We start from the raw sequence: 26,221 nt of genomic DNA, 5'->3' as shown, positions 1-26,221 counted from the left end.
CACTGCCTGAAATCTCTGTCCATGAAGCACAGTTCCCAGAGACTCAAGGTCTGTTTTAACATCCTCTTGTCTTCGAAGGCATAGCACTGCACAAAAGAGCAGTACCTATTTAAAAAATGCTACTCCTCCAATGCTCAGCATGGTGCTTTGCCCTCATCACCACCTTACCTCTTCCCTCACCGGTAATGTGTTTTCCCAGCCTTGGCAGATTGAAGACATGCAGCTGTGTTCTTAGTGCCCCCAAGTGCTGGTTTCAAGAAAGGAAAAGCCCTTACATACCGAGATCCAAAGCACCCAGATGGCGAGGACTGCCTGATCTCAACTCCCTTAACATGGGGAAAGGGAACCACCTTTAACAGGTGGGTGGCAAAAACACTTCCCTGGGTGACCCATGGTCAAGCCAAGCCAGTTTTTAGCCCAACATGTTCCAGTACACACCAGCTCCTATCCGGTTTCATCCATGACACCAGAGTAAGAGAAACTGCTTCCTGAACCCACCACTGCACCCACCTCAGGTCTGCAGTGCTCATGGGGGAGCAGGACAAGCAGCTGGAGACCATGGCCGAGGGCTTTCACATGGCCACGCAAATCAGCCGTTGCCCTCAGGAGCAGAGGTCAGGATCTCCTTGTTGCAGTCACCACCTCCCTGCAGGGATGTCCTCTCAAAAGCCAGGCAGAAGTAAAGAGGAGCACCAGGAAACTCTGTTTTCCCTGGGTCTCACCCCTAGTCTCGGCAGCATGTCCAGATGGGGCTCTGCCCTCCACTTTTCCTGCCTTGACCCAAGACAGCGGACTCAAGAGGCCAAACATGAATTCACCACCACAAAAATACATATTTTGCCTCCTCACTCATTTCTGGCTATTGACAATCTTCACTCTTTGAAAGGATCCCTGGGAGCTCCTACAGCCCTCTCCTAGGAAGGTCATCCACCTCCAACACTTGCACAGCCAACAAAAGCCACAAGCCCTTGTCTGACCTAAAGAAGCTCACGCAATGAGCATGGGTCAATTCAAGGCCTGTGGAAGGCTGGAATGGCCTTCTCTGGCCTTCAGAGGGCTCATTGACAAAGGAGGTTTCCATAACCACTGCACAGACAGCAGAAGCAGGGACAGGTATCCTGGGATGAGTACGGGGACGCTGCCCAGTTGTGCAGGGGTGACGTTAGGAGGGCCAAGACGTGGCTGGAGCTGAACTTGGCAAGGGATGCAAAGAATAATTAAGAAGGGCTTCTACAGGTATGTTAGACAGAAAAGGAAGGCCAAAGAAAGCATACCCGCCTTGATGAGCAAGACTGGCAAACTGGTAACAATGGATGAGGAGAAGGCTAAGGTACTCAATGACTTCTTTGCCTCAGTCTTCCCTGGCAATCTCTCTTCCCACACCTCTCGAGGGGATGGACTGCAAGATGAGGACTGGAGGAGCCAAGTCCCTCCCACCGTAAGAGAAGATCAGGTTCAAGACCACCTGAGGAACCTGAACACGCACAAGTCTATGGGACCTGACAAGATGCATCCCAGAGTCCTGAGGGATTTGGCTGATGTAGTTGACAAGCTACTCTCCATAACACTTGAAAAGTCATGGCAGTCAGGTGACATCCCTGGTGACTGTAAAAAAGGGAAACATTGCACTCATTTTTAAAAAGGGTCAAAAGGAGGCCCCTGGGAACTACCAACCTGTCAGCCTCACCTCTGTGCCTGGGAAGATCATGGAACAGAACCTCCTAGAAGCTGTGCTACATATGGAAGACATGAAGGCGATTCGAGACAGCCAGCATGGCTTCACTAAGGGCAAGTCCTGCCTGACCAACCTAGTGGCTTTCTATGATGGGAGTGATCACATCACTGAACAAGGGAAGAGCTACGGATGTCATCTATCTGGACTCCTGCAGGGCCTTTGACATGATCCCCCACAACATCCTTCTCTCTAAACCAGAGAGATATGGATTTGAGGGGTGGACAGTTGGGTGGATGAGGAATTGGTTGGATGGTCACCCCCAGAGGGCAGCGGTCAATGGCTCAATGTCCAGATGGAGGTTGGTGATGAGCAGTGTCCCTCAGGGGTCCGTATTGGGACCAGTACTCTTTAATATCTTCATCAATGTCATAAACAGTGGGATCAAGTGCACCCTCAGCAAGTTTGCAGATGACACCAAGCTGAGTGGGGCGGTTGACACGCCTGAGGGATGGGATGTCATCCAGAGGGACCTGGACAAGCTCGAGCAATGAGCCCGTGTGAACCTCATGAGGTTCAACAAGGCCAAGTGCAGGGTCCTGCACCTGGGTCGGGGCAACCCCGGTACAGGCTGGGGGATGAAGGGATTGAGAGCAGCCCTGCCGAGAAGGACTTGGGAATACTGGGGGATGAAAAGCTGGACATAAGCAAGCAATGTGTGCTCGTTGTCCAGAAGGTCAACTGCATCCTGGGCTTCATCAAAAGCAGCGTGGCCAGCAGGTCGAGGGAGGGGATTCTGCACCTCTACTCTGCTCTGGTGAGACCCCACCTGGAGTACTGTTTCCAGCTCTGGAGGCCTCAGCACAGGAGACATGGACCTGTTGGAGTGGGTCCAGAGAAGGCCACAAAAATGGTCACAGGGATCATAGAACACCTCTCCTATCAGGACAGGCTGAGAGAGTTGGGGTTGTTCGGCCTAGAGAACAGAAGGCTCCAGGGAGACCTTCTTGCAGCCTTCCAGTACCTAAAGGGGGCTTAGAAGAAAGATGGGGACAGACTTTTTAGCGGGGCCTGTTCTGACAGGTCAAGGGGTAATGGTTTTAAAAGAGGGTAGATTTAGACTAGATCTAAGGAAGAAATTTTTGACAATGAGGGTGGTGAAGCACTGGTCCAGGTTGCCCAGAGAAGTGGTAGATGCCCCATCCCTGGAAACATTCAAGGTCAGGCTGGACAGGGCTCTGAGCAACCTGGTCTAGTTGAAGATGTTGCTGCTCATTGCAGGGGGGTTGGACTAGATGACCTTTAAAGGTCCCTTCCAACCTAAAGGTTCTATGATTCTATGATAGCCTCCTAAGGTAATACATAAATAAGGCACCCAGACTTAAGTTGCGCAAATACTATACATACATAGATTATCAGAATGCCAGTGCCTAAAATTTGCTGGGGACAGGCCTTTCAGAGGACAGTGATGTACAAATTGCAACTTGAGCACTGAAAGAACAGGATGATGGGAAAAAACCCATCCTAGGACTGGTAATACAAATAGGCCAGGATCATGGCTGTAAAGGGAGATGCTAATTTTCTACCATCTAAGTGTTTTCATCTGAAAACACAGAACCATTTCACTGTAATGCTCTACATGTGTTTCTTTTGCTTTTAAGGCAGGAGGGAGAGAGAGAGAGTATTCAGTGCAATTACATCAAACTGATGACCATCACCCTCAACATTTATCTCCTTTGGGGATCAGAAGCTCCTGGATCTGTAAACCTCCACCAGCCTTGGAACATATGCAATGGACTGTTATATGTTATATTACAGCTACCATTTCAGTAACATAGTTAAGCTCATTATCTGGTGGCAGAGAAGGTTTGGGTTTTTTTGGGGGCGTGAGGTGGGGAAGGTGAAAAAAAGACCGGTAGGAAAAGCCAGCCTGGTCCCCTACTGCAGTAAGGAAGGAGAACTATTCCACAGCTGCTGCACATGGTGGTTTGTGAAGGTTTCATTACACACTAAAGATGTGGCGTGTCATCGCAACACAGTCCTGGCAGCACATCCACTTTGCTACAGACATTTTTGCAGCTCTCGGACGTCGCTGTTACAGCGTGCACAGCTGCTGGGGCAGTGCTGGTTTGGCCTGTAGGAACATGCACGCTCCGGCACTGCTCTGCTCGGCTACCAACCCCTCCCCAGGAATGCAGGCAAGAGAGGGGCACACCAATTTTTAGCGGTTAATGTAGCAGCCAGCCCTGAAAGGCATTTCAGGAGGCTATGGAAAAAGCCTGAGAGCTTATCATGTTCAAACTAACTTTACAAGGGGGAAATTAACAACGTGACAATAATAGTTACTGGTACCAGATGGTAAATGGGACAGCACCCAAATGTGCAGAGGCCTGGACAAAAAAGGCAATTTACTATTTCACACCAGTTGAAGAACTGGCTTTTACTCTTCCTAAGAAGTGCCTCCGAAGATAGTAAGTCTAAAAGTCAACATAACACTACCACAATGCACCTAGAGTTTAAATGAGAATCGAGTTTAATTTTTTTTTTTATTGTACAATACCTTTTTTACCTTGAGCCAGTATCACCATATCTTGAACTTTCTTGTACCTATTCAGAGATTGCCGAAGCTCTTCTATCTTCCGATCCTAAAATGAAAGAAAGGTGTGACTGTGCTTCTTCCTTCAGCAAATAAGAAACACAAATACTAGATATTCTTCAATGTAATTGGTTGTGAGACTAAAAGAAATGGGAACTGTGGATGGGACAGGACTCAGAACTCTGAGAGGCTTTGAAATATCAAAACTTGTATTTAGCAAAAACTATCACCTGGTTAATCACTAGAATTGTCCCAGCCTTGAAAGTGGATTTCAGCTCCCTTGTTAAGTCAAAGGTACAGTATAATTAATTTGCCAAGTACAAAGCAAGCAGTAATTGAAGGATGTAGGGCTTTGGTGATCAAAAGAAAACATCCTACAAAATGCACATGCATATGAATGTGCAAAACCATATATGAAACCAATTCATACTTCAGAGAAAGTCCTTTTGGAAACGCAGCCTGTGATATCTCATGGGACTTCTATGGACCTCTTTACATTTTCAGAACACAGTGTAAATTGCAGTTGCACTGAACTGAATAACAGAGCAGCATAAGGACTCTGTGTACATGCCACAGAGCTCATAAATGCTCAGTTATAGTCCCTTAAAGGCACTGCAGTGCATCTGACTATAGTGAATCATTGATTCTTACAAATTTGATTTTTTAATTGAATTGTGACAAGTTCATATGTGAAGATTTTCTTAGAGATTTAGCTCAAACTGATGAATGATTACTGAAAAAATAATGACTTTGCTACCTTTTCTTCATTTGCTGCCATTAGAGATTCTACCGCCTTCTTCATTTTCTGTACCTCTATATCTAAAAACACAATACAGTTCTCTAAGTCAACTTAGATAAGACAGTGTAAGCAAATAAGAAAAACAAAACCCTTGAAGTAACTTGGTAATATCTGAAAGTAAATTTACAAATCAAAAGACAAAACATAAGCCACTTAAATTCTATTTTAGTTTTAAATATATAGAAGAAAACCCTTTTTCTTCAAAACCTTTTTTTCTGACATTTTTATCAAGGAAATGATGACATTCAGGAAATTTCCTCACCCACCCCCCCAGCCTTAGGAAAATGATAAAGTCAAGAGTAAAACTACTGCTTGACTTTCACTATCCCCATCTTTCAAATAATCAAATAATTGCAAAACAAAAAGTCCAAATTCTAAAATACTACATTTGGAGCGCAATAAAATACTTCCTCATTACAACAGTCAACAAACACCCCAAACAGCATCTCAAAACCCCACTATACAAAGCAATAGTATTAATGGATATGACAAAGAAAGCATTGTGCAGTGATGCGTAGTCTTAATTCAGTATGGATGTAGAAACGAGGAGAGCACAATGGAATGATACAAGTATTTGCTGTGATGAACAGTCATGCTAGAATATATATTGTAGTTCAGGCTTGGAAAAGGTCCCTAATACAGATGACAGTGTTCTGCGCTTCATCTATAATCCTTATTTACAAAGAAGTATACATACATGAAAACATGTATGTTCTAGCAAGGTTGTAATTTGGAGGTTTTCTGGACTAGAAATTAAAAAAGAATGGAAACAATCTCCATTTTTGCTAAAGATCTACCTTGCATAAATGAAGTAAACTTTAAATTTCATTACAAACATAGGCAGGTGTCCAAATTCACAGGCAAAACCGCATTTTACCCTGTTTTAACTTCCTAAAATTTCTCGGAAAATAGAGAGAGAAGAACGTTTTCCTCCTTAATGAAATGCAAGAAGAAAAGAAGCTGCCTGGCTGGCTTTCTAGATGAAAGACATTTAGACACGTTGGGATAAAACTACAACTGATCCAGTTCCAATGATTTTCACTCAATTATGCTAACTGAAAATCTGGTTTACTGGATCACGACTACACTTCATGGAGAAGCAACTGTTTTGTGAGTCTCCATGAGACCAAACCTTTCTTTGTCTATCAGCTTTTCTTCAGAAAACTTTGTATTTCTAGTGTGATACATCCACCCTTATTCTCAAATTTTACTGTAAGTGTAACTAAGGGTTATAGATGATGCAACCTAACAATGTTTGTTAAAGCAGTTTTGCAAACACATGCAGAAAGCTAGTCTGGAAAGCACTTCCGAAATGCAAATGCTTGTGGAAAGACACCAGAAACCTTACTTTTATCTTTGAGCTTCTTTTTACAATTTTCATCTGTTCAGGAAAATCCATTGGATTTGAAATTAGCATGAAGGTTATGACATTAAATAACTTTTAACACAATATAAATACTTAAGGAGTCAACTATTCCTCGTGTGTTATTGCAGAAGCAAGCAGTTCACAGTTTCAACCCGCCATCCCCTGATGCTAAGGTTCCTAACGACAAAAATTGTCTCACTGCTCTCATATGTAACTACCTGTCTCACGGATATATTTTTAACTCTATGTTTTGACTTGTAAGGCCTCAGAAAAGACTTATGCCGACAGATTACTGTGATAATGTATGCATAGTTGTTCAGAAAGCACAATTCAGCTAATGGGGCAATAGCATTACTCCTGTATTTGCTCCAAGGCAGAAAAAACATGGTTCATCATGGCTGAAGATTCTCTGCTGAGCTATACTGAAAACTAAAGCTGAGAATCAGAGGGTAATGGGAGTTCAATGTACACAACAACCCCCACGAAGAAAAACCCCATATAATTAGTCATAAATGGAATAAAGCCTGACCTTGTTCACATTTAAATGTTCTAAAAAAAAAAAAAAAACCAAAAGAATCACAGTTCAACGTGGTCATTTTCAGTGCTCTTACACAGTGGTTTTTAAAACAGATTAATTTTATTAAATAAAATGTGACACTACAGGCAGCATTTTCCTCCTCAGGTCAGGGGAGGAGACTAACTAACTTCTTGTGGCTTAAAAGCACAATCTTAAAATCAGCAATAACCATCAATGAGATATATTCAGAAGTGAAATTGCAGCAGATCAAAAGTCTGTGGAAAATTTTTGTGAGGCTTTAAAGAAAAATTTCCATTTTTAAATAAGTTCCCCAATAAAAAATGGGAATAAAAATAGATTTCCCCAAATAAATACTGATTTTGTTTCTTCTTTGCAAGCAAATAAAAGAATTATCGGACATGTAAAATCTCTGTGCTCGTTCAAGCTTAATTAAGATTTAGACTTATCCAGTGCACGAATACAGAACCAGTCCTCAATTTCAGCTACTTACAGCTGGGTCCACACTGAAGATTTCCTGGTACACATTATACTTTGGTTTGCAGTATGGCTTTTCCTCTTCCCTAACAGTAAGGGATGTACAAGCAAAGCCCAGCACAGATACCTGCACAGAAAGTTCCCTTCTCAATATAGTCTTTTTGGGGAACTTGCTGAAATTAGTTTAAGGGTTTCTTTGCCAATATGAACGGCATCTTTTGAGGAACCATGCAAGCCATGTGGAAAGTTAACTAGGGATTACTTAGGCTAGTTTAAGTTGATTGAGAACCTTCTATTATGGTAGGTTCAGCAGTTGCATCGTGAATACCCACTAAATATGTTAAAAGAAGTAAACACGAAGACAGAAGGTATATGAAAAATTGAGGCTTTTATCTGTTATTTCCTGTATAACCATTCATGGAAACACGACCTCAGATGAGACGACTGAGGAGGACACAGTGAGAAAGCCTCCCTTCTTACCTCTGTCCAATATTTCAATTCCTTCTCCTTTCAGCTTGCAAACCAATTTTTCTTGCAGCCTTTTAACCTCAGCTTCCTTCTGCTCCAGTTTGTCTTTCAAAGCTGCTAGCTCATCCTGTAACAGACAGGGTAACACTCAGTGACAGCTTGGGCATGCACCTGAGACATTTCCAAAATCCCCTCCTATGAAGTGCAGTGCACAGGTCCTCAGCCGGTGGAAACGACCGAAGGCCGCCTGACATTTACTCTGGCTGAGGGTACACCCACCAAACTGCCTCTGAACGTCACAACAGACCGCTGAGTCTGTAAGAGGGCAAAACCAGGGAGCCTATGGTCTGAAAGCGTTGGTCTCATGTATAATTTGAAAAGATATTTTACATCTAAATTTAAAGAAGAAAGAGTAAAGCAAAAAAAAGCACTTTTCTTATTTATTTGAAGTTGCAGAGACAGAAAAAGTGCAGGTGATGAGGTTGAATGCTAAAATTTACGAACACATATTTTGGTATTTATAGGGCATTTTGCATGTTCAAAGCTGGACAGATATGGAACTGTGCTTATACCAGGCTGAGGACAGTTTCAGAAATAACCACCGCTTCTATGAAAGAAAAATCAATCACGACACCATCAAGCACATAAACACATACTAGAAAGCAGTTCAGATGAAAATGTGGTACCTCTGCCACAGTTTGGGTTTGCTGATCAAGCATTAGGAGAGGAAGCTTAAAGCTGAGATTCAAGGGAATAAGACAGATGGTGTTTGGGGGAGTTGGGGTGTATTAGATAAATGCTGTCAAATTTTAACTTAGCTCTAACCATCTGCACTAGCAAGTGACTGGCACAGATCCATGCATTTAACTTTTTAAAATTTGAGTTAAATCCTACCCAGTTTAGTAACATGATTCTTTGATGTCCAAGGATATCTTGTGCAACAGCATCATCAAGACAGGACCCTCAGTGCAAATGTACCCAACACTGAAAATTTAATTTGTTCAGTTTGTAAACAAAACAAAACAAGGCAAGACTCATAATTTTGGCATTTACAGCTACTAACTGAAGTGTTAAACCCTTAAAGGAATAAACCAAACTAGAATACTGTGGCTTAGGTATATTCCTGAGCTTCCCTCAAAAGCTCTATTGCAAATACCTAGTGATATCTGTGACCCAAACTATGGCCCAGACTACAGAATTTCCTGAAATTGGTTCCTCTTTGCTCTAAAGCATCATTAAAAAATAGATCAATCTTAAAATTTTCAAGAAATCAAGGCATCGTCCAGAACAGTGGTTGGACAACACGATCCTCCAGTGCTCCAACTTGGTACTGATTTTGACGGAACTTCTGCCAGTGCAGGACCCATGCTTCTCCAAAACAAGACCATCTCTTGGTCACTTGAGAAGCTACTGTTATACCCATAGCAATTAGAGGTCCATGTGGTTGTTGATGTGTATTTCTTCCTCTGAATTAGAAACACATTATGTAAATTTGCACGTGGGAGAAGGGACAGTGTAAAAGAATCACTATTTTCTAGCTAGCTTTCATGAAAAAATTTTCTCTAAAAAGGTGAGAAAAAGCTCCATTTGAATAATGGACGTAAGATACAGAATAGGCAATCTTCCCTTTAAGGGGAATGATTTTAACCCAAGTCTAACTCCATTATGTGTAACCTATGCAAAATTCACAAGACTAAAATCCTCTTCCATCCAATATAAAAGCTTTTTACAAGGAATATCTACATAAAGAGCTTTCCACGTCTAATGGGAAAGGGCACACTGCATATCAACACACAGCAATTAATGAAGAACAGAGCATGACAGCACGATGCAAGACAAATCATAAAACGGTGGAACATGAAGGATTCAAAACAGGCCCAATGTTACCCAGAAACTACTACACCTTTAGCATCTGGCTTTTTTGCTCCATCCGCTGCTTTTCATACTGCATCTGACCCACTTTGATTTTCATGCTAGAAAGTTTGGCCATTAAAGACTGGTAACAGAGACAGAGGAGTGAGAGAAAACTAAAGATAGAAAAGAGACAAGGCTAAATGGCAAGAGAAGTTAGACACAGAAACAGGCTGCTAGAATTACTTAGGTGAATGCTTTCTCTTCATAAGTCACTGATTTTTAGCACATTTAAGAGAAAATAAAAGCTTGGCTTTTGTTTCACCTATGGCACATGTCTTTCTTACTGCAACTGTTGTTCCTTGACACATATGTGAAACACGGGTCTAAACAGGTAATACATTTACTGTTAACAACCAGCTGCATGGTGAGTTATCCTTCATAAAAAACAATGCCTGGATCTGAAAACCATAGCATGAAATTTGGAAATAACCCCTGTTACGGAGTGAGTACCATGGGACCCCTGGGCCTGAGTTTGCTCAGGATTTTGCATGGTGCAGGCAAGGATTGGGGAAAAAAGAGCAAACTTTTAAAGCCTGACTTACACCCATCTCTGCTTCTTCCCCTCAGCCTCACTTACTTTGGTTGTTTTAAGTTTTTTCTCGTACTGGAGTCTTTCATTGTCCATTTCTCCCACTCTCAATCGCAATTCATTTATTTCCTGGATCAAATCCTGAATGAGGGGAAAAACAAGACCAGAAACAACAAAGAAGTTCAGTAAACAAAACAGAGCAATAGCTCCCCACGCATGCCTTGGTGCGATCTGTTTAAACACAGCAGCAGTAAAAGGGACTTCATACCCATCATTGGACACGATGATCTTAAAGGTCTTTTCCAACCTTAATGATTCTGTGAAAAACACGCTACTCAAATTCATAGTTAAGTCAAGAAATTCAGAGCTTTCTGGATATCCAGGGACCCTGTTCGTCAGTTTCTGCATTACTGCACTGAATGCAAGAGGGCAAAGGACAAAGGGAGACATAAATTGCCTTTGTGTTCCCTGTGCTGAGGGCCAAGAAAGGCTGTCTGTCCCTCTGGCTGCTCAACTGCCTGGCTGTCCACCACAACACGTGGGTAATGGAAAACCATGGCTGCCGTCATTCCATGCGCAGCAGCCACATCCTCCCACCCCAGGCTCGCCAGTCATCACCTGCCTTTTGAAAATATGAAGCGATTACAGTGTAAATCCACGTTTCTGTCACTCAAATGAGCCTTTCTAACTGAGGGCTGAATGGAAGGGCCACCACTGGTTTCTACAAGCATAAAGGCACATGTGTTTAAGCATCAATAGCACCACTACATCTGAGCTTTGCAAATTCAGCCTGCTTTGGAAGAAACTCAGAGCCACCACCAACTCACACCTGAGCTCTTCAGGAGAATGGCTCGACCTCCTGGCCATCCTCTTGGAGAGACCTACCAAGTTTGCCTACCAGGTCAGCCCTTAGTGCCACCAGCTCTACAACTCCCTTCCTGCAGTGGTCAAATGAACCTTCAGTTTGACTGTGCCACCAAGGTGCAAGGCACCCTTTCTCCAAATCTTCCCATCCTCTAGATAGGGAAATAGGATCTTCAATGTCCAGTGTCTGTGGGACAGCCAGGACAGAGTGTCCCTCCATATGAGAGATAATGAACCACAGCTTATTGGGAAAATGGTCTTCCTGAGCAGTGGGGGAACACATTACCAGAAAGCTGTGGCTTTTGCATAACTCGGAGATGTCCAGCAAGCTTCTACCTCATGTATATCTCACTGTCCTTTAGTTTATGTATGGACACCATATCCATATTCACCATTTGTGTGAAAAAAGAAAAAAAAAGAAAATAAAAGAAAAAAAAGTCAGTTTCTCAGCAGTTACTGTAATGCTGTATCACCAGGAAACTCTTCAAAAGAGGAGATAAGCTCTTTGTGCACCCTAGAAAACATAAGAGGACTTGAACTGCAGCATAATGGCTTATAAAATACCAAGAAGACAGTATGGTACCTAGGTTTGCTTGTCCTCCTACATGGTAAGACAAATCCTATCCATGTCAAGCAACACTGTACATCGAGCTAACAACCGTAAGCACAATTTTCTGGAGCTAATTGTATAATTAATAGAGATTTATAATTTACAAATTCACAAGCCAGCATCTGACATTTAGAGGGTATGTATGGGTCCTGGTAACACTTGCCTTCCAGCCCCACACCACATTTGCTGAGCTTACAAGCCTTTGGTTGCTATTTTGTGCTTAATGAATCTGATGGCAACAGAACAGCATTGGTATTTCTTTAGCAAGATCCAAGCTCAATTACCAGAACTACAAGGAAAATGAAAATATAGAACCTTTTGATGCTATTAGTAATTACTACTGATAATGTATGACTTTCTGATTTGGATACACCTGCAGTTCCTCACTGATTCTTCAGTGTGTCCTTTACAAAGCACATCACTTGTCTAAGTATAAATGTACATGGATGTCAGTCTGCACGACCACATCAATTGAGCTGCTTCTTATCAAGTGTTTGAGATGTCTAACATATCTATGTTCCCAGGTTCGATGGTCAGCTTTGACACCATGACAATTGATTTGTTTGGGGCTTTTCTCTCCTGCAGTGATCATTTTTGCTTTGGCATGACCTAATGTCAAAATATGCTGTGTAGCAGTAACTGCTGAGGGTGTTGCCTATGTATTTATCACTTGAACTATGTGACTTTTAAAACACTGGAGGAGGAGAGGGAAAACAGTTAACTGTATTCAAAAGGCCTCTTTGAGCAAAAGGAGTAAGAAACCAAAACTTTGCTTCTTTCATGAAAAAGTTAGCGCAACCCATATCGATTAACAGAAATGTCAAGATGCACTCACAATGTCACGGAAAACAGAGCAACCTTGCAACCAGAATCCAAGCAAGTAAGGTCTTGGAACAGAAACTAAATTCTTCTGCTTAATCTGTTATAGGCCTTCTGTAATCGTTTCCTTTACCACTCACTGATAACCAAAAATACTGTACAATTCGCTCAAGGGTTAAATGGACCTAACTAAAGTCCTAACAACGTGCTTCACTCTGAAAATATTTTCGATTACTCTCCTGCAAGTGCAACATTAACTCATGTCTTAAATTAACTACAACACAGTAACTGCAAGTTACATTCTTTCTCATCTTTTTGAGACAGAGGAGTACCTTAAAGATTCACCAGGTTCCAAATATAGACCCTCATTAGTACAAAAGAGATGGTCAAGCCTTGCAGAAATGAGCAGAGGAAAAAGAAAAGACCCAAACAGGGCTGTCTCCCCTGCTACTGAATTACTATTTAACTTCAGGCAAGCTACTGGAGGTAGGGATTGTCAAAGCCATCGAGGTTCCCTAAGAAATCCTAATCCTCCCAGTGTATTTCACTTTCCTGCTTGCTGTCCTGAAACATTTACCCTTTTCTTCCACTATTCTTCGTTCAACTGATCTTGACTATAAACCTTTCACGGCAAGGACTGTGCCTTGCCCCTCCCTGCAGAAGCCCCAGAAGGAGATCAAAGCACTGTTTGAAATCTGAAGGTGTCAACTATTATAACCGCTTATGACCTGAAGAACTTTGGGGACCAGTGTGATGCTTGAGGTGTGTACGTCCTCATGGCACTCATGGGTTCATCAGGATCTGAGATCAGACCAAAAACCCACTGAGCTCCCTGGCTGACTTTGATGAACAGGAAAACAGTCACACACACGGTGGCCAGCGTATGGTACCTGCTCTACCTGCATTTAATACCCCCTCTTTGGGCACCCGTAAATGAGTTAAAATACCTGCCCTAGGCATAATGCATATTCCCATCTTAAAAACCTGCAAAACAAGAAAAATCCATTAAATAGTCCTCTTCTGATCAAGGGTCAGGTCCCTCCACGCAAACACCCAACAGCTGGTCCTTGCACAGATCCACAAATGGAGCACACAGGGTGAGACATGCAGAATCCTATTTCCCAAAGCTTTTCCCTTTCCCGCTCACGTTACTTGCGCTCTTCATGTCAGGGCCAGGGAGGCACAAAAAAGCAATGATAACTTTACGTTTCAGAGGTCAGAGGCTTCCTTACTGGCACTGGAAACACAAACTGCATTCGTCATTTTGCTCCACTCAGAAATTCATCTGCACAAAGGAGACTGGTGGTGTTTAAATTATGAAGAATTCCCCATGAGCGAGCCAGTTTAACCTCCGGCTGCTGCTTCAAAGACCATGTCTGGTTATGGACTCCTCCCTAAATAAACTCGCTCATACAATATTTTCTTAAATAAACTCAGCCCAACTCAGACCACCCATGCTCCTTAAAGAAAATAATACTGGTGTCTGCTGAGAAAGTGGAAAGACTGGAATGATTTGAAGAGCAGATCAATTATAAATCTCTGTTAAGTATACAATTGGCTTTGAAAAAGCTATGTATTTGTGAACATTTAGACAGAAAAGTCCTAGAGCACAAGGGGAAAAAAGCTTGCAGATCTAGGGAAGCATGTTTAGGAGAAAGAATGGTGAATGAGAAACCTACCAAGCTGGAATGGGAAGTTGCAATGACAGACATAAGGAAAAACCGGGTAATATGAAAGATTTAATCTGAATGGTAATTCCGTAGGAGACTAGCTCCACAAAAGTTGTTTTAAGATGTCAATGGTTTTTTCTTTTCCCTAAATGAAAATAGAAGCAATATTCATAGTTCTTCTTTCCCAGTTTGGGTATATGAAAATTTTTCCATTTTGAACACTGCGTGCAAATGCCATAATGTGTTTTACAGTAGAATATTTTAAATATTCATTTAAATACTCATCTCTGATGAAATAACTGATCAGCTATTACTTCGAACAGGAATACGATTAAGACCAACACTGAATAAAATACTGTGTACTTCTGAATAAGTACTGCCTCCAAAATATATGCTAGAGATTTCACATGGCTGAGACCCTTACAACTAACTAGCCATTCATTTTTTCACGGAGCAAAATAGAAATTAAGACATCTTATCTCTTTCAGTGTCTAAGCCTAAGCCTTTTTACAGCTATAAAGTGTTGAAACAAAGAAGAAACAACATAATAATAAGTTCTAGCACACTAAACTGCATCATTCTGATTTTCAAAGGGAGGGAGGAACATTTTAGTAATAGTTCCTTAGTTCTGGCATAAATATCCAGGATATAAATCTACAGAGCCCCTCATTATAGTAATTACCTTTTAAACATAATCTAGATTATTTTTATCAAAGACATTAAGCGTATTTCAAGGTATTTCAAAGAGAAAGGTCTTCAGAGCTGCCATGCAGGTAAGTCTCTTGCACAGAGCCTAGAGTTGCAGTGCACGCTGTGGTCCCCACACCATAACCACTTTTCTGGGAACAGAGGTAGCTCCACGTCTGCCTTCTTGATCTGCTGAGTTGTGCTATTAAGAGATTGGAGTTCGGGGGGAAACAAAGGAAAGGGGAGTACAGGAAAGCTCAGCAAATAATCATATGCAATAAAAATAAGTATAGAAAGAGAGGAAGCAAATCACTCAAAGCCCAATCACTTTTGTTACCTGTTTTGGAAAGCACAAGAAACCACGGAGTGTTTACAAATGGAGATGAAGTAGAATCCAGTTCTGAAAGCACCCGCTCGCTGCAGTCATTTGGACCAAACCTTGCCTCCCCAAAGCCATTTACGGCTGATGTCAAATCATTTCTCTATCTTTCAGGCTGCTTAGGATAGGTGTCAGTATACAGGTGAAGAGAGTTATCTGCTGTATGCTGTAATTCATGAAAGAGCTGAGCACTGTGTGGGCACAGACCGCACAGGAGCTGAGAAAGCAGCCAGCTCTTAACACACCTCCTGTGGATGCAGAAGACCTTCAACGATTCCCTCCACCTTTCCGCCGCCAATCTCTCCAGCATTGCCATGCACAGTACTTGCCTGGACTGCAAAATCAGTTGCTTTTAAGGCAATGCTGTGATCCTTCACGTAACACCTGCTATCAGACTAGAGGCAAAGGTAATGGGAGGCAACATGAATGTGATCCACAGCTTGGCAGCACCCAGATGTGCTATGCTGCAGGAATGAACACTGCCATCACTATGTAAATGATCACCGGCTTTCAAATCTGAACATGACTAGAGTCATTAGTTTTTCCATCTGTGGACTTCTTTGGGTCTGCAGCTTACTTCCAACTGGACCAAAATCGTTCAAAAGCAAGCTTGCAATGTAAGTGAGGAGCGACATTTCACTGGAAGATATGTAGGAAACTAACTGGAAGGGAGTTGATAAACCGCTGATTGAAGTGGAAAGGGCAAATTTTGTCTCCTGTGATGACATTATGGCTTCTTCTCTTCTAGAAATGAATGACATCTGGAACATCCACAACACAAACATCTGACATTTCAGCTCATTTATGAACGCAGAACTGGAAATTTTGTTCTGCTTCCTAGGCAGACTTCAAGATATTTCTGATATGGGGTATGTCACCCTTGCAGCAAAACTCAGCCCGATTACTGGAGTTTCCTGGAAAAACTGGGTTTGCCTACCTGCACTGTTTATGAGGCTTTCTAGCTTCAACCATGAGCAACGTTCAGCTACACAGATCTGCAGTGCACAGAGGGCAAGTGTCCCAGAAGAGTGCTGCCAGGGATGGAAGCTCCAGGCTGCAGCTCTACCTGGTGCTGTACACCGCTGGTCTGAAAGCCAGGCTGAGATGAGTAACTGCTGGCCTCTCGGTCCTGGGCTTTTGTGGGGCTGGGGTTTGAATTGAGGCTTCAAAATGCCCTCACACTGAGTCACCTCATTCTCCCTGTTACTGAAACCAAAAGTTACATCTTTTAGTGTGCTGTGTCTTTGCACATGCATGCTTTTTGTACTTGCAATGAGCTTAAGTGTTTGCCTCAGACACGCCTTACTAAGACGACAGCAGTTTCAAGCTGGGACAGGAGAGTGCAGTATGTTCATGATTTTATTTAAATCCATCCTAAATGCCATCCCGCCTGAGATCTGATGGCAAGAATCAAAAACTGGTTTTGGAAATCTTTCTTTGTAAAAACAGAGTTTACCAAAGAGGACAGTTTTTATTTTAAGAGATACATGTTTTAAACTTAAAGATGAGTTCCCTTCTTGCCTGGCAAAAAAAAAAAAAAAAATTCCCAGGAAATTTTCAGGTAACGTAAAGCCACACACAGTTTTCACAATTTATTCCGTTGGGTTTTACTCACCTCTGTGTCTCTGAATCTGTCCTCATAGTCCAATCTATCCTTCTCTACAGATGTAAGCTTTAACTTCAGAGTAGAAATCTCTGCCATAAGATCCAGCTTCTGAGTTTCAAGGGATGTTCTGCTCAGAAGCTCCTGATTCAAGATAAAGAGGAAGAGAACAGAATTATTCATCTAAGGGGAAGAAATCAGTAATTTATTTCTACAACTCTAAGGCCTCTTTCATGGGGAAAAGCATCACTCTCTTCCTCGCACTCTCTGAAACCCTGAGACACAGCTAGTACCCAACCTGACAGACTCTAGGCACCTAGGGTGCATCTGAGATCACAGGGGCACTATCACAAGTTGGCTGCCAGTACAAGAAAAAAGTTTGTCTGTCATCACAGCTGCTCTGGGCAGCAAGGAGCTTTGAGGGGAATCCACCCAACCTTCCAGAGGCTTTAATCCAAGTCTCTTTGAAGTTCAGTGAGGAAAGGCTCAGAGAAGAGCAGGACTGGATTCCTACAGTGTAAAGACACACTGACATTACTAAGTACAAAGACTTTAAAACAAATATGGTAGAAAATTATCACTTAGTTAAGAGACATCAAGGGGTGCAACACCTTGAGCTAAAGTGCACAGCTCTCACGCAAAATGCAGTTTGTTAAGACAGAACGAAGACAGACAGCGAGACAGACATGCGCCTGTGAAATACCTGCTGCAGCATCTCTTCTGTGGCATTCAGCTTCTCTCTGTGCTCCTCTAGACAGAACTCCAGATCCCGAATCTTTTCTCCCTGGGCCTCCACCTGATCCGTAAGCACACTTACCTGCACAGTGGAAAAAAAGGGATTCATGTAAGTACCTTGTACCCACACCATATGTGTCACCTGAAGAATTGTATGGAAGTAACAGCACTGGCTGGTACACTGATGAAATTGAGTTCTGCACCTGGGGAGGAACAACCCCATGCACCAGTACAGCTTAGGGGTTGACCTGCTGGAAAGCAGCTCCATGGAGAAGGACCTTGGAGTCCTGGTAGACAGTAAGTTATCCATGGGACAGCAATGTGCCCTGGTGGCCAAGAGGGCCGATGGTATCCTAGGGTGCATTAAGAAGAGTGTGACCAGCAGGTCGAGAGCAGTTATCCTCCCCCTCTACTCTGCACTGGTGAGGCCTCATCTGGAGTATTGTGCCCAGTTCTGGGCTCCCCAGTTCAAGAGAGACAGGGAACTTTTGGAGAGAGTCCAACGGAGGACTACTAGGATGATTAAGGGACTGGAACATCTCTCGTATGAGGAAAGGCTGAGAGACCTGGGGCTGTTTAGTCTGGAGAAGAGAAGGCTGAGAGGGGACCTTATCAATGTCTATAAATATGGGAAGGGTGGCTGTCAGGAGGATGGAGCCAGTCTCTTTTCAGTAGTGCCCAGAGATAGGACGAGGGGCAATGGGCACAAACTGCAGCACATGAAGTTCCACCTCAACATGCGGAAAAACTTCTTTACTGTGAGGGTGACGGAGCACTGGAACAGGCTGCCCAGAGAGGTTGCGGAGTCTCCTTCTCTGGAGATCTTCAAAACCCAACTGGACGCATTCCTGTGAAACCTGCCCTAGGTGATCCTGCCTTGGCAGGGGGGTTGGACCAGATGATCTTCAGAGGTACCTTCCAACCCCTACCATTCTGTGATTGAGTGAAACGGGACCATGGGAGAAGGAGGATCAGCAAAGCTCTGCAGCAGACACGACGTGTAGTAAAGGTGACAGGAGAGGAGGGAAAGCTATCCCCTCACGCTTATTGGAATTTCAGCTGAAGTTCTGGTGGATGCATTGCCGTTCCGTATCTTCCCTCCTGACTTGTCCTGGGAGTTTTCGCAAGGGTTGGCTGCTGCATTCTACAGCTAACAGTTATGCCTTTGCTGTGACAATGCATTGACTAAAGCCCACTAGCTCCTGCTTAACCAAATAGCTAAACCTCACTGCATGCAACTCATTCTGCTTTCCAAGTGATTGCACACAGTGTGCCATAGCGTACAGCTTCTCCTTTTCAGAACAATAAAAGCAAAAGAGGTTAAAAAACACAGATACAGGCAAGAAAGACCAAGACAACACCTTTGAGACCACACCAATTCCCATTTTGTCTCTTCTGAATGATTTTTTTCTTTAGATGGGCTCTTTCGAGGAAATCTGCAGTACTGCTGGGAATGAGGGCAAGCTGCCTGGAACAGAGCTCAGTGTCATCACAGCCCTTAGGCCAGGTCTGCGTCAGGGGACTGCAGCCCACCTGCGCAGACCAAGGGGTGCCAGGTAGTGCCGAGCCTGACGGCAGGAGTAAGCAAGCTGGCAAGGGCACCCAGGGCTGGCCTAGTCCAGCCCAGGAGCAGGTGAGCAGGACCTCCGAGGAGCTGCTCATCTCCTCCCGCCTGTCGGCCAGTCCTGCAGCTTTTGTCACCTCGCACAAGGACAGGACTTCTGTCACCTGATGTGGGTAGCATGCGAATGGTCATGGGAAAAGGTGACCTTAAGGATACACCTGAATGTAAGAAGGTGGTTGCTCTGCAAACCTGCTCAGCTAGCAAGGTTTGACAGGATATCAGATACAGAGAAAGAAAGGCCTTTAGATTTTTTTCCTGCAATCTAAATTCTCACCTATCCTTAATTTGGGTTAACGCTCAGGTTATCAGCAAGCCTTCTGAACACTGTCCAAGGTGACACAACTGCAAATAAATCCTTAGAGTTTTATCCCATACTATCTATCAAAAAGTCTTATGAATGCAAGAGCAAAAAAAAATAGCTCAGGTGACTACCCACTTGCAGAACAAGAGATTCCTTATCATTTTCCAGACGAGCCAGCCTTTCTTGATACACATCTCCATTCCCAGATATGTGTCCATTAGTCTGGAAAAGACAGCAAATATTGTGTTGTCAGCTATCGTACCATAAGCGTCATTCAACATTATCAACACACTTAAGAAGTATTTTTAGTCTGCACAGTTCAAGAACAGATTTAAAGTATTCTCCAGCCTGCAAAGGGTTACAAATCAAATAAACTGTCAACAAAGGATACAAGACCACCATTCAGGACAAGAATTGTTCAGCGGCTTAAAGATGAGAAAGGAAGAACCTTTCCGTGACCCAATTCCGCAAAATTCACGTACTGTGCATTCAGCGTTTTGTTAACAAAATTTGTGCTCAATGATGTACTATGCTAAGCCATACTTGCAAAGAGACAAATACCCCGAGACATTCAGCAAGTGAAAAAAATCAACATACAATCTACAAAATGTGCATTATGCTTCTTGCAAGTCAAACATTTTTTTCTAAAACACACAGTAAGAGACATCCTTTTACATCAGGCACATTTTACTGGGCATGGGTGAGCGTCTGCACTCTAAATGCATCTCTTTATAAAGCTGCCTGAGGCTAAGGAGAAACAAGAATACATGTTAGTGCTATCAGAGAGTTCAGAGGAATCAGCAACTTACTTTCTTCATAACAACTTCAATGCTTTTGAGCAGCGAGAAGGATTTTACTCTATCCATATTCAAAGCTGTCTCAAAGCACTTTGTGGTGGACACCTCAATCAGATTTCAGCTCAGAAAAGAAATTCTTGTTCCCACCATTGCATAAATCACTTAGAGGAGTCTGAGAAGCTGCTCTGAAATCCAGAGCACCCAGCACAGAGGCTCTCATCGACTCCAAGGAGCCTTGATCTCCCTCTGAATGTGATTAAAAGAAACTGGGTGACTGATCCTCATGCAGCAGCACAACCTTGCCATGAGAGGCCACCTCCATGTAAGAGCTGCAAGCCTCGAGCTCCTGCTTTGAATCCCCCTTTCAAGCAGCCCATCTCCCCCCCCAGTTGCAGAGGATGCCTCAGGAAATCTGCTGGCTAAAACCCCTTTTCTAAGTTACATGCCTGACTTTGGGTGACAAGAGAAACTGCCTTGTTTGAAACTGCAAGAATAAAATGCCCCCCAGCACTATTTGAAGATTAGACGCAAAGCAAACAGGAGGGGGTACAAAGCATTTGACCTCACCGTAGTGCTCTCCTCAAGAAATAAGGCTGTGTCCTGGCAGCTTGTAAATCAGCATGCAGTTGCAAATGTGCCTCCCAAGCATACATGTGCAACTTTTACAGGGTGACCATAACACCTCCCTGAAATCACTAGAGTTACAGAAGACTAAGAAAAGATGCTCCCTAGTAATTTGTACCAATACCTCAAACCATAAGAATACTCTGAATCTGAATTATTTAGCCATAAACTACTAGACATTTTGACCATTCGGAGAAGCTAAGCACCAAGGCAGAAGTAGTCTCAACTTCTGAGTTTGCTCTGTTTTCCCTCTGACCTCTACCAGAATTTAGCTCATGCCACAGGATTTCCATTCAAGATGAGTGAGATCTTCAGCTTTGTAACAGTTTTAATTTAGGTGAAAGTAGTTGAAGAGCTTCCGAAGTAAATTTGTTAGCTGCTCAACTAGCAGATTATGCTTTAAATTCTGTACCTTGACTTGTATGCGAAATATAAAACGAAGGTTTTTGCACACTTTTGCTATTCTGTAGCTCCCTCATTTAAAGACCTCCAATGCATCCCAGGTACTCACAGCCTCCATAAATACAGCGTCTGTATTTTGTAATATACAACACGTTTATCAATCTAGTGTCTCTCTGATGTAGGAAAGTGATATTCATCCCCCACTACAAGCAGGCAGCCAAGGTGCAAAGATGGTCCTCCATCCTGCTGGGGCTCACACGGAAGTCCTTGTCAAAGCAGAGACTTGACTCCCTGCCTCCCAACCGCCACATCAGTGCCCTAACCGCTGAACCTCCTGGTACCTCTAGTCAGCGTAACCAGACAAATATTAACTAAAACCAAAGACTGCGTGAAGAACATATGTCGAGGTAAGTATTGGTTTCACGCTACGATGAAAATGTCTTTATGATGCTGTGAAAATCAACGAGGTGTTAAAGCAGAATGTTAGTCATTGTGCATAGCATCTTGCCAAGACACCTTTGTTTTTAAACTCTGTTCCCATTCCTCCAAAAAATAGCCTGTTTTGCTCAGCACATCATACTTGGTTTTAAAATAGGAGCATTTAGATAGTGAGAGTTCAGGCTGCAGCTGCACATTGCCATAAGAAAGAGGGAGGAGGTGATGGGAACCCCAAAAAGGACTGGAGTGAAGATTGTTCTCCCACAAAACCAAATACAAAGATGATTTTGTTGGCGGTCACCAGAAATATTTTGTAAAAGCTGCATAAAAACAGGTCTCCTGTGGTACACCAAAACCAGAAAACTTTGTGCACAGCCCAACAGCAGTTTGCTTTTTGCCTGAAACGTTGTTAACTTCTGCATAATACCCTGGACTAACGCTTCATTTTACGTATGAAAAGGCAAGAAAGTCACTGGCTTTGGTTACAGTGGGAAAAAAGATGAGAGCTGGAGAAAGAACAACACAGACAACACATGCTGCTATTTCACAGAGCAGCAGCCCCAGCACCTCTTACGGTGGTGCAGAGACCAGGGACCTGCAGGCAACGGCCACACGATGCCTTCCTGCATCTCTCCTCTGCACTGTCTTCAAAGGTAAAAAGTTGATACCTGTCAGGATTTTCTTCCCCGAGAGGTGAGGAAGGAAGAGAGGAGATGAAACACATGAAAATAACAGGATAATGATGGCAGTAGGCAGGACTGAAGAGAAATGGAGAGGGAAGATGCCCAAACACTGGATGTGGGAAAGTGGTGCATCAGGAGATGGGGTGGAGAGAGCCCCAACGGGGATGAACAGTCTGCACGGAGGTCTGAAAGATGCCATGAGACCTGGTATGTGCAAAACCTGGGTGAGCAACACTCAGTGTGTCCTTCAGGAGGAGCGTCTTTCTACCTAGGGATCCGCAGCCTCCCCTGGGACTGAGCCTGGCAACTACTCACTCTGCAGCGCAACGGCTCCTCTGCTTTAACAAAAGAGAAAAGTAAATATTTGATTCAACAGCAACTGCAGTATTATTTGGGGCACTTGGTAGTTCTGAATCAAATTTGTATCATCAAAGTCAATACAGGATTAACATAGTTTACTCACTGTGTAAGACACACTTTGCCATTTTCCAAAGAAGGCTCTCTTCATCAGCAACTTAAAGTCTATGTTCAGTTAAGTGGTTAGACTTAGCACATGTTTTCAATTTAGGGATTAATTACAAAACACTATATGGGAAGAGAATTCAGATTTGCCAATACTGATCTTAATCCTAAAAACAAAAGAACAGTTGTCATGATGCCACAGAGGCTTTGCAGAAGTTTGAGGTTAAGCATTTACTTAAAACGCCTTATAAGATCAGACCCAGTGCACTTCAAAACTCAGCAAGATATGTCTGTAACTAATCTGTTAAACATGCCTGTAAGCTTTGCCTGCAATCATGTAAGTGTAAAAATCAACACTGCTCTGGAGGGAATTACTCCTGTAATAAGTAGATGCATCACCAAACTTTCACAACTTTCCTGCCCTCAGTCTTTAATCCATTTTTCCTGGAAGTGAGTTAGCATTCCAAACCACAGGAACGTTTCTAATAGCTGCTGGTTTAAGCCTAATACAAAAAAAAAAAAAAAAAATCCTCAATTGCTGAATCCTCCTTTCAAAAATAAAACTAATTTTTCACCTACTGCAGCTGATACCCTCATTTTCTCTTCTGCTTTTGAGACAAAATAAACAGAACAAATGACACTGTTCTTGCTGAAGATGCAATTTGATTTGTATAGAAGGAGCTGCCACTCCACAGCATTATTTTCTTGTAGAGCAGATTGCACTGACTGTTTTGACCACCACAGCCCAGTCAACAGTTGGGCAAGTGAGCTGTCCCTGACATCTCTTTCCTGACCATCTGGAGTTAAAATAGATCTCATCAACATGCTTACGTTGTTCAGATCATTATCATACACATTACCCATGCTTAGCTAAGCACAGCTACTGCTGTTCTGCCTGTTCACTCATTTTTAGGGACCCCTTTGCAGGGGACCTCCTCCAGCCTCAGCCACCTCAACATCACTTGGCGTGCCACAGGCAGAGCCGCCAGGTTTTCCAAGCAAAGTATTTGCCACCGTTTCTTCTGTCATACAGAGCTGTGACAGCTTTACCCTCCGTAAGTATTGATTCCATCCCAAATTCATACTGGTCCCATCTGTCTGAACACAATCCGTACCCACGTTTAACCAGTTTGCATGGGAGCCCACCGCTGCCCTCCCAAACTGGCATCTCCTGCATTTCATGCCTCCTTACTCATCGCTCTGAATATCTGCAGCCTGTTCCACATGCTCCGGCAGCAGGCAGGCAGACCTGCTGCTAAGCTTTTCCTAAAGTTTACAGGTTAGTTCCTCCCTACAGAATGAGCAGTGGGGGGAAAAAAAAGATGAAATCCACTCAAAATCCCCACATTGTATTTTAAAGGTTTATTTTCTGAAAGAAAACCAGCTTAAGACAGACCTTCACCCGGAGGAATTTACCTGAAATATTTTCTAAATATAAATAACACTGCTGTTGAATAGGGAAGATGCACCGTTTCAAAATATTCAGTTTCTTCAACAGCAGCTCAGCTGGTATGTGAGACAAGAGAAAGATGAAATCCTTATTCCCTACCGGCGTTGCCCGGCTATGGCTTGTCACCCGGAGAAATGCAGGAGCCAGAACAAACACGGATAGCCTTACCTTATTTAGCCAGACACAGTGTCCGTGAATGTCCCAGCTATACTCCATGCTGGTCATGACTATCTTCATGCATTCAAGGATGCGAGTGACTGTGGCAGGCAGCCAAGGCTGAGAGCTGCAGCCCCAGCACCGACGGCGCCGAGCGGCACCGTCAGGGCTCCTCTGAACCCAGACGGAGAGGTTAAGCGATGGCAGGTTCCCTCTGTCTAAACAAGGACGGAGGCAAACGTGGCAGCGGAGTGGGAGATGTGGGAAGCAGAGCACGAAGAAGCAGCAGCAGCGCTCCTCAGGCGGAGCAAGCAGCTCCTCTGGGGAATTAACACATCAAAGCCCGGGAAGATCAACCCTTCTTCCAACCTGAGCCTGCCGCTGGCATCCCAACACACAAAGGCCAGGCAGCAAGGCAGAGGAGGATGCAGGCAAGGTGGTGCAGAGCTGTGTAAACCTAACCAGGAGTAAAGGCAGCCCCACGCAGGTGGCAGCTGGCCATCTCGACTCTCGCTCCTTGCTGCAAGAGCAACCCCCTCCTCCGCACCCTCCTGGCACCGCGTAAATCATCCAACCCAAAAACACACAAGAAAAGAGAGATTCCGATCCCTTTACCTGACTACAAGGTAGACAGGAGGGAATTTTCTTTTCTTGATGGGCTATTAATTGCAACAGCTGGAAGAAGACATGTAATTCACTTGTAGGTGCCAAGAAAAAGAGGAAGGAAAAAGTTGACTCAACTGTCCCAGGTCTCACGAGTGGCTTGTCTCAAGATTATGTCAGACTTAAGAAGCATGTAAAATGCAACAATAACAACCATCCTCTGTCCTCATGTTTAAGTTTCAATTTACCCAGTAACAGCAGCAGCATAATAAATCCTTGGTATTTTTGACCACAGAGCCTACCTCCGGGAGTCCTGTGATTATCCACAGCTTTTATTATTAAAAAGAAACATTTACAACTACCGTTGATAGATAAAAATCTCAAAAGCATGAATACTGAATACCCCAGAACAAAAGAGCAGAGCAGAGGAGGAGCAGAAGCTGTGTGTTTTAACCCAGACTGATGTGTTTTGGATTAGGAATGGTTATTTTTGGTGGTTCTGCCATCAGGGCTCCAGCGCAGGACCGCACAGGTTGTTCTTACAGCTGACGAACTCATATCTACTATGCATGAAGATGCCACGCCAAGACATGCCATAAACGAGCCCATATTATCTTCCAGTGTTAAAAACACACCAGTCTGGATGCAGACTGGCAAGAAGCAAGGTCCTGTGTTTCAAGAACATTGAGAGGCAGATCTCTCACGGACAAAAAGTATTGCTGTGAGGCAGATTATGATGACAGACTGAAACGGTATCACAAGGCTCCTTTCGTATTGCAACCTGAGGAGGGATCTCAAACAGGTGTTTGGTGGTAAACGCCTATGTGCCACACATTACCATAGGACCTTTCGATAGCTAAACATAAGTACAAGCGGAGCCAAATGAATGCACTATACGCCCACACCAAGACAATCAAACAACAAACTTTGGTTTGAAGACAAGATTTTTCCATGAATA

General features: G+C 43.4%; 1 protein-coding gene across 1 annotated transcript in view; it reads right to left on the bottom strand.

The window, feature by feature from the left end:
- Window positions 1-26,221, bottom strand: part of PPFIBP1 (PPFIA binding protein 1) — a gene marked incomplete at its 3' end in the record, with an annotated part of 56,210 nt that overhangs the window by 23,160 nt on the left and 6,829 nt on the right. The window contains exons 3-11 of the mRNA XM_082004826.1: window positions 19,784-19,870; window positions 17,692-17,805; window positions 17,001-17,132; window positions 10,405-10,497; window positions 9,817-9,909; window positions 7,926-8,040; window positions 6,416-6,448; window positions 5,026-5,087; window positions 4,233-4,317 (exon numbers count right to left, since the gene is read on the bottom strand). Of these exons, the coding sequence (XP_081860952.1) occupies window positions 4,233-4,317; window positions 5,026-5,087; window positions 6,416-6,448; window positions 7,926-8,040; window positions 9,817-9,909; window positions 10,405-10,497; window positions 17,001-17,132; window positions 17,692-17,805; window positions 19,784-19,870 (814 nt within the window). The remainder of the gene's footprint in view (window positions 1-4,232; window positions 4,318-5,025; window positions 5,088-6,415; window positions 6,449-7,925; window positions 8,041-9,816; window positions 9,910-10,404; window positions 10,498-17,000; window positions 17,133-17,691; window positions 17,806-19,783; window positions 19,871-26,221) is intronic.

This window comes from Phaethon aethereus, assembly GCF_964289735.1.
Source record: "Phaethon aethereus genome assembly, chromosome: 1".
NCBI lineage: Eukaryota > Metazoa > Chordata > Aves > Phaethontiformes > Phaethontidae > Phaethon > Phaethon aethereus.
This window is presented reverse-complemented; position numbering and strand designations above follow the sequence as displayed.